This window comes from Tupaia chinensis, unplaced genomic scaffold (genome assembly GCF_000334495.1).
Source record: "Tupaia chinensis unplaced genomic scaffold, TupChi_1.0 Scaffold000605_1, whole genome shotgun sequence".
Lineage (NCBI taxonomy): Eukaryota > Metazoa > Chordata > Mammalia > Scandentia > Tupaiidae > Tupaia > Tupaia belangeri.
In genome coordinates, this window is record NW_006160123.1 from 3506963 (window position 1) to 3516049 (window position 9087).

The 9087-nt window shown below is 50.8% G+C and overlaps 1 protein-coding gene across 7 annotated transcripts in view; it reads left to right on the forward strand.

The window, feature by feature from the left end:
- Window positions 1-8667, forward strand: part of BMF (Bcl2 modifying factor) — a 23344-nt gene extending 14677 nt beyond the window's left edge. For 6 of the 7 annotated variants that reach the window (XM_027775829.1, XM_027775828.1, XM_027775827.1 and 3 more), the window contains one exon: window positions 5693-8667. In XM_027775829.1, coding sequence (XP_027631630.1) covers window positions 5693-5988 — 296 coding nt within the window. In that variant the 3' untranslated portion in view covers window positions 5989-8667. The remainder of the gene's footprint in view (window positions 1-5692) is intronic. The other variant, XM_027775833.1, reaches the window with a different exon arrangement.
- Window positions 8668-9087: the final 420 nt, after the last annotated feature.

Here is a 9087-nt window from a genome sequence, read left to right on the forward strand (position 1 = left end):
AGGCGTTCGTCGCTGTTCTTTCCTTCCATGACTTGGTTCTGTGCTGAGGCTCTGAATTTGAGGGCTCTGGGCAAGCTTTCCACCCCCTGGACCCAGCACCCCCCTCCTTGTCACACACACTGACAGTGCATTTTGGGAGCCCTCCCTCGTGAGGGTGCTCACCTGGGTCTGGGAGAGCTGGGCTTTGCTCCAGGGCTTTGCCTTCATTCATCTCAGGTCGTGTGTGGGTACCATGCCGGGTGCCCGAGTCAGAAGCCGAATGTATTCTTTTCTGATCTCCCTTTTTTCTCCCCTCCTCCACACCCTTTTCTGGAAGGACCCACGTTCTGTGGTGTTTTGGCGTCTTTGTGTACTTCATCCTGTTTGGTGAATGCCTATTTCCTTCCTCCTTACTGTTTCTCACTGGCCTCCCTTCAAGTCCTTTTTCTTTCCCTTCTAGTCAGGCTCTTTTGTTTAACTTTTAGAAATATTTCATTTATTGTTGCTCCTTATAATCAAGGAATTCTTTGATTCTGTTGGTGTGAGACAGCTCGGTCTCCTTTTGGAAAAGAGCCTTTTAGGGGCTGCCCTGTGGTAGAAGATGACTAAGTAGAACATGAGTGATATCTGCTTGGCCCAGGAAGACCCGTGTACTATAGGCTTGCTGGTCCCAGGCCCACCAGGCCCTCCACCAGGCTGACAAGTCCAGTCTTTGTTGCTCTTGCTCTGCATTATAACCCTGTAGGTAATTTTTTTTAAGAGATATTTTTGTTATAGGGAGCTCTCCAGAGAGAGAGAGAGAGCGAAACAGAGAGACAGAAAGTGAGAAATCACCACCCCCCCCACTCCGGGAGGGGGTGGGGGAATGGCCATGCCACAATCCCTTCTTCTCCATTCTCCTCTCAGGATTTGGGGCATGCACACACATGTGCCCAGTGTGATTTTCAGCCATCGGGTCTGGGGTTCTAATCATGGTCAACTACTTGGGAATCCAGTAACGTAACCATTACACCATCTGCTGGTCCATCTCCCGTCTCCCCACACCCAGGCAATTTTGAGGACAAACTCCTTAGGGTTGAAAAGCGCCTCAGTGGTTTCCCGAAACCTCTGTGTGGTCTGGCTGTCACAGACCATTTGGGCAGGATTGACCTGTGGCTTGACCACTGGGGCAAGGCTTGGTGGGAAGAGATTGAAAAATTCTAAGGAGATCATCAGATTTTGAAGAGTTTTCTTCTAGGCTGTAGGATCATGCATTATTTGATCTTCTCTATAATTTCTTATGTTATTCAGTTTTTCTACGATGAACATGTATTGCTTTTATGATTACAATATACAGTATGTCACCCAGAGAGCTTGTTCAATATACAGATTACCTGGCCCCTTCCCTGGAGATTCTAACCCAGTTGGTCTGGGTGGGGATCTGTTTTATAACAGCAACCCAGCTCTTTTGTGACACAGTCAGATTTATAAACCACTCTTTTATCTTTCTTTTATTTTTTTAAATAATTATTTTATTTAACTTTATTTATTAATTTTAATTTGACCAGAGATGGGGGGAGGGAGAGAGCTCACGTGTGCAAAAGTGAGAAAGCAAGCCATCAGGAATGGACCTTGAACCGGGGTTGGCTGTGGGGGTTCAGTACCCTTAACCACCACACCATCTGCCAGTGCCTATTTTTTCTTTTATTAAAATTTGCTATGGAGGGCTGGCAGGTGGTGTGGTGGTTGAGGTGCTGGACTCCACATGGCTGACCATGGTTTATGTCCCAGACCTGGTGGCTTGCTTTCTTTCTTTCTCTCTCTCAGTCTCTTTTTGGTCAAATTAAAATAATAATAATAATAAATAAAAGTTAAATAATTCTTTAAAAGACTTTGCTATAGGGTGTGCACCCTCATTGGAGAGAAACAGAAAGAGAAAGTGAGCATGCACCCTCCCCCCCATCCCAGGGGTGATGGCCACACTGCAGTCCCTTCTCCTTCATTTCCCTTTCTTTTTGGGAATTTGAGCACACATGCATAGGCACACAGCATGTTTATTTATTTATTATTATTTTCTTAAAGTTTTTTTTTTTTTTTTTTTTTTTTGTCACAGGGTATGTGTACTCACTGGAGAGAGGCTGAGAAAGACAGTGAGATGGAAAGTGAGAAATCACTCCCTGGGGGGATGGCCACACTGCAATCCCTTCTTCTGGCATGGGCACACACACACACATACACACACACTCACGTGCCTGGTGTGATTTTCAAGCTACTGGGTCTGGGACTCAAACCACAGTTGGCCATGCAGGAATCCAGCACCAGCTAGCCCCAAACCACTTTTGTTTGTTTTGTAAGTCAAGTACTACTTACAGATAGGTCTGTGGGAGGTCCCATCCTAAAGCCAGGACCCTAAATCCCTGATCTCAGGACCATCTGCCTCCCAGAGTTCCTTCCTCACCAATTCATGAGCCCTATGAACTGTCACAGATGGGCATGCAACCTGGTTCCTTCCCAAGGACCAGTCTGTGTGGCCCGCCCGTGCCCTTCCGACTTCAGCACTTCCCATGAGACAGCACTCTCTGACAGCACTCCCTATACAGCAGGGATACTGCTGCTGCTTTGCCTCATCACCAGAGACCTCAGTGCCCAGAAAGTCACATGACCAGCAGGTGGCCTCCATTAATGGAATTTGGGAGAAATCGAAACATACAGGGATCGGATTGGCTCAGACCCCGAATTATACAGTATGTGATCTCCCTTCCTTGACCACTGAGCTGTTCTGAGATGATGTAGTGAAGGAAGGATAGAGATTTAAAGAAAGATGTGTGATCGGGGACCAGCAGTTAGCGTAAAGGCTATGTCACTGGACTCCCATGTAGTTGGCCACAGTTTGAGTCCTGGCTTAAACTCACTCTGGGTGCGTGTGTGTGCGTGCTCAAGATCCCGAGAGGAGAATGGAGGAGAAAGGATTGCGGTGTGGCCATACCCCCTGGGGGGCTGATTTCTCGCTTTCTATCGCTCTGTCTCTCTGTCTTCCTGGCGAGCGCATGCACCCTACAGCAAAAACTTCTCAAAAAGAAAAAAGAAAGAAAGAAAGATGTGTGATCGTGCTCAAAGCGCAGTAACAATGGGCATTGATGTTCTAGGACCAGATGATCTGGGGTCACTTACTAGGTCTGTGGTGGCTAAGTTATCCGTAATGACAATATACACTTGTTCCATAGGGTCGAGACACATGGGTAGAGCAGTGCACCTCATACCATAATCACCTCTATACCTTGTTTAAAATGCATGACGCAGTGGGTCATTTCTAGGAAGCTCCAGACAGTGCTGAGGCTGCTGGTCTGTGGACCACCTTTGAGAAGTGAGGGCATAGAACTTGGAGAGCAGAGCCTGGTGCACACACTCTGTCACTGTTACTGCTGGGATCACAATCATGAGTACCCTGGGCCTTTTCAAATAGGCACCTGAGGAGTTTCGGGATTCCAGCAGACTGGCCTCTCTAGGGATCCGTCTTTTCCTGGATTCTCTTCCACCACATGACCTTTGCACCTGTCCTAGGCAGCAGCTGTAGGGGTGGGGGTGGGAAGGCAGTGCATCCTGTGCCCAGCTGCTGCAGGCTCCAGTCTTCAGGTTTGCAGCTGAGCCCCTTTTCATGCTGCTTTAGTTAACCAGATTTGGCTAAGCCGGTGCATTTCCTCTTTTTACTCATCTTTGTTTACAAAACACGAGGAAGCCATCCAGTCTCCCCAGCGCTGTCTGCCAGGCCCTCTCTGTGGCACACCCAATTTCCCTTCCCCTCCTGGCACTAGCTGGGCCTCCAACTCGCTGGGGAAAGAGGAATACTACTGCCGAGGTGGCTGAGGTGGCTGTGGGGAGTTCTTTGTTTCCGGGTTATCAGGGCTCTGGATTCTGCCTCAGTGGACATCTTTCTTCTCTCTTTGGCCTCAGGCAACCCAGCAACCAGCATGGTTCCTGGGGAGGTCAGGGGAGGCTGGGGCTGGCATGACCTTGAGGCTCTGGCAGTTCAGAAAACCAGGGCTCACTTTCCCGTGTGCCGCTGACTTACTGGCTCCTCTCCTGTGTGACTGGGAGCTCCTGGTGGGCGCCTTCTATGGTTAAGGACAGCCTGTGGGAGCGCTCCAGCTCCTTGCACGCTGCACGTAAGCTCGCCTGCTGACTGGGCCCCGGAAGGACTCCAAGTCCAGCTTTGCAGGCTCCTCTCTGCACACTGGGTTTTTATTCCCTTGTCCACTGAGAACCCTGTGGCGAGGCCCCAGCCCGTCCTCCTGCCCTGGCAGACAAAGAGAGAACAAAGACCGCCTCTTCTAGCATCCCCCACCCTGTCCCCTCAGGGGCCTCTGCTGGCCCCTGGGGAATGGTACCTGCGTGGGCAGGGCACCAGCCACAATCCTGTGAGCCACTGACCCCTGAACTTTGCCCCTGGCTTCCCAGCCTGACATTAGGACCTGGGATAACCTCCAGAGCGTGGTGTGCATTCTTTGTTTTTGTTTTGTTTTCAAGTATGTTCTTGCTTAACGTTTAATTGGCTCCAGTCAGTAGGAAAGTGCTCCAAGAGAGATTATTTATGGCTTACTGTCAAGAGCAGCTATAAAAAGGGCAGCACTGAGCTGGAGATGTTGGGAAGGGAGAGAGGGCGGGCGCAAGTAAGTGTGTGTGTGTGTGTGTGTGTGTGTGTGTGTGTGTGTGTTTGCACTGGATGAAATCAGATTTTTGCTGCCTCAGCAGTGTGGTTTAAATTGAAGATTAACCCTTTGACCTTCACAGTGTCAAATCACTTGCAGATGGAGACTCCCTGTCCCCTCAGGGGCCTCTGCTGGCCCCTGGGGAATGGTACCTGCGTGGGCAGGGCACCAGCCACAATCCTGTGAGCCACTGACCCCTGAACTTTGCCCCTGGCTTCCCAGCCTGACATTAGGACCTGGGATAACCTCCAGAGCGTGGTGTGCATTCTTTGTTTTTGTTTTGTTTTCAAGTATGTTCTTGCTTAACGTTTAATTGGCTCCAGTCAGTAGGAAAGTGCTCCAAGAGAGATTATTTATGGCTTACTGTCAAGAGCAGCTATAAAAAGGGCAGCACTGAGCTGGAGATGTTGGGAAGGGAGAGAGGGCGGGCGCAAGTAAGTGTGTGTGTGTGTGTGTGTGTGTGTGTTTGCACTGGATGAAATCAGATTTTTGCTGCCTCAGCAGTGTGGTTTAAATTGAAGATTAACCCTTTGACCTTCACAGTGTCAAATCACTTGCAGATGGAGACTCCCTCCCTCATTCCCCCCTTGTTCTCTGTGTTACTTCGGAGTGAGGGGAGAGAGGGGGGCACTTCTTCTCTTTCTTTCTGAAGTAAGTTTGTTGTTCATGCAGCTGAGGTTTGAGGGGCTCAGGAGCCAATCTGATTAAAAGCAGCACTTGGCTAAACTCTGGAAAATCCTGCAAGCAGGGGAAAAAGTTTAATCCTCTTGTGCACAGTGCACGTAGAACCTGGTCTTTTCTTTTGAATGTTAAAACTGTGATTGTTTTGGGAGAGCTCAGCTATCTCCTTCCCATTGCCCCTTCTCTCTCTCTCTCTCTCTCGCCTCTCCCCTTTCCCCCCAGTTTGCTGTTCTGATCGGATTAAAGTGCCAGCTCTGAGGCATGCAGGTCTGAACTTTATTGGAAATGATAAGGAGTCCTCTAAGATTGTGTTTAAGAGTCATGTGGACTTTTTTCCCCCTTTTCAGCACCAGCAGAACCGAAATCGCGCATGGTGGCAGATCCTCCTCTTCCTGCACAACCTTGCTTTGAATGGAGAAGAGAACAGGAACGGGGCAGGTCCCAGGTGAGGCTGGCCTGCCCTCTTCACATGAGGCCCCAGGAACACGATGATCTGGAACAGGAAGGACATCAGGGAGGACTGACGCTGTGTCTTGTGAAGTTGTTTTTCATTGTTGTTCTGTGTTTTCATTTTTTAAGTTTCTCTCTGTGTGTACATATGACATACCCAAGTGGGATCTTCTGCCCCTGTTCAAGGACCTGACCAGGAATGGGGGCCTTTGTCAAACACTGCTGAAGGAGAGGCTGATATGTCTATGATGGTGGGACTCCCCAGGGCTCGGACAAATAGATTCTTCAGCCAGCAGTTGTTGAAGCTGACCAGCTAGTGATGTTCTTCGAGAGTGGACAGTAGTCTTTTAATAGGAACTTGGTAGAGAATTAAGAGATTGGATTAGACTCCCAGTTCCACCAGATCTATCAGCTTTCCACTGTGGATGGGGGCGTGATCCTGACTGGAGCACTGCTTTAGCCCCCAAGGCCTTGGCCAGCCAGCTCCACGCCTGGACTCCTGCCTGCCCAGCCAGTGCCTGGCCCCAGGGCTCAGGGATTCTTGCCCAGTCCCTGTCACCTCCAGCAGACCTCAGGGAGGGTTGGGTTTCTCTAAGGACTCTTCAGATATGCCACAAAATGAACCAAACTTCTGGGTAGGCCTCAAATTTGACTGACTTTCGCTTGGAGGCTCCAGGATTGGTCGTGAGTTGCAGAACCACTGCCACCTGTCGTGCCTGGGACCAGTCGGCTGCGTGTCAATCATGGATGAGCCAAATAACCAATCAGTGTGCTGAAGCCACCAGCTCGTGCCTTTGTCAGCTCTTCTAAAGACCCAGCCAAAGACTGCATCCCGTCCCCACCAGCAGCACTGCAAGGTCTAGAGGGGAAGGTTTGGAAATGTGACAGCCATCCCACTGAGAAGAGGCAGCCCTAGAGGACTCCAGACCCCTTGGTTTCCTTGGAAACAACATACCTCCTCCCCCTTAGCCCCATTCCTTTTTTCGTACCTGGTGGGATACCGGAAGAAGCCAGGACAGTGGTTTTGTCAGCCGAAAAGTCACTTTGAGAATAACAGACACGGATTAGAGTGTGGAACTGTCAAAGCTGGGTACACATTTCCTGTCTTCCTTCAGCTTCCAGCAGGCAGAGGGCACGCTCTGGAACTCAGCAGGATCGCAGCCACCTCTGAACTACTTCCCTTCTGTCCCTGCTGTGGCACTAATGGAGGGAATTTAAGGCAGCTGGTCTAGCAGCTCTGAACGCAGACACAGGGAATCTGTTAACCAGACACCTAGAAATTAAATGATGATTTTTGCATATATAAGAAAAGACAACATTGGTGCTAAAGGTGAAACAGTGGCTTTCCTGGGCAAAGAAGAGCCTGGGGCTACCAAGGAAATGGGAGGAAGAGATTAAAATCTGAAGAAGTCCAAACTTGTCCATTTCTGCAGAGAGGAGGTCTGCAGTTCTGTTGAAGGAGACATTGATCTTCTGGATGTGCAGGCCGTTGGCTGCAGAAGGGCACCCGCAGAGGGAGCGCATGGCGGCTCAAGTCCAGCCTGTGCTCCGCTCGCCCAGCTGTGTGCTCTGATGCGGGGCTGCACCTGTCCAGAGGAAAGGGTGCCTTTCCTGGTTTGCACAAAGGTGCCACGTGGGCTCACGGTGTCCTCAAGGAAGAGGACTTCAAACTGTGTGCCTCCATTTTCGTTTGGTTCTGCTTAGCTGTTCTGAAGATATTACCTCTTCTTGGCCAGAATTTTATTCTCAGGGTGTGTACCATGGTTTGTCTGCTTAGAAGATGGGGTCCTGCTTACAAGGAGGAGCAGGCGTGGAGGCTGGCTCTGTACACGCGGACCACTGTGAGATCCCTGCGTGTCTTCATACCGTTTATGTTACATGTAGGACAGATACTGTTCTCCTCTCTGCTGGATCAAGGCTGTGACTGGTGAACGCTGGTGTGTGCGTGAGAGGCGCACCCGGGAAAGCCGGGATTATTCATACCAGCCATTTCCAGCCCCTCTTGGCAGACTTTCCACCTGAGCTGAGTGAGGGAGAAAATAGGCTAGACCTTTGTGTTGAGGCAAAGCCATCAGCCTCAGAAACCTTGCCAGGCCCAGGCTGGATGCCCTGTGGCCTGTTCCGAGAAGGGGGGGGGCAGAGTTTGACAAGCCCACCTGTGCATCGAGCCTAGGGTTAGATGGAAGGTTATTTGATTGCACCGTCTGCATTTTATACAAAGCCAGGAGCTAAGGAGACAGGGCAAACGTTAACCCTCTTCCATCTCTCCCCTCCTTCCCCCCAACAAACCAACTGGGAAGTAACTGGTAGAGTAGCCCCAGGAGGGAGGGGGAGAGGGTCCTCCTGGCTGGCTGTTTTGAATTGGCCTAATGATCTAGACTGGCCCCTTCCCCCTCTGCCTGATGAGTTGGTCTAAACATTCCTCAAGTCTAGCCTCCGGAGACATGCCCCCCACCCCACCCCTTGGGCTCCCAGCCCCCACCCCAGGAGCCTGGCTGTCTCTGATGAGGGGGTAGAGAATCAGATTTAGCAGGAGGGAGAGTCTGACCTGGGCCCTGACCTGTAACCAGCTGAAGACCAGGGGGGCTTTTGTGACTTGCTGAGAGTGGGGGTTGGGAGAGGGGCTGGAAACCTCCCCCCTCCTTGTAGAAATGCCCTGGAGGAAGGGGAGCCTGATTATCAGGGCCTAAACAGCCCTTCTAATTCTGAACGCCAGAGTAGGGGTTTCTAGAAGCCAGGAGACAAGGATGGGGAGGGAAACCCCCAGGCCGAACTCTGATTCCCTACCCTATGAGATAGGAGGAGCCAGCCTGGCCTGTCTGCCTCAGCCTGTTTTAAAAGTCCTGCCAAGGGAGAGCTGCCCGTGGTGGCCTTCTCTTGCTCAATCCGAGGTGGAAAAAGATCACCTCCCATTGACCTTCCTCAGCTCCCAGGGGAGAAGATCTGTGCGCACAGCTATTATATGGCAGGATTGTTTGGGGGCTCAGAGGGGCCTGCTGGCCCATCTCAATGTCCCCAGTGACCCAGCCCCATCTGTGGCTGCTCCAGCATGGGCATGGCAGAAGGGAATTGTTTGGGATGGTCCAGCCAGGGTTGCCAACAGCCCAGAGCTTTCCAGGAAGGGGGCTGTGGAGGCACTGGACTGTCCTGATCACCAAGGAATGCTTGTCTTCTGGGGAGACTTGATGGGGTAGGGAGAGCCGAGATTAGCAAAAGTGGGAAAACTTGAATCATCATGGCTCTGTAGAGTTTCCGTAAACCAGTGCTATTGTGGCGCTCCATACCCTGGCAG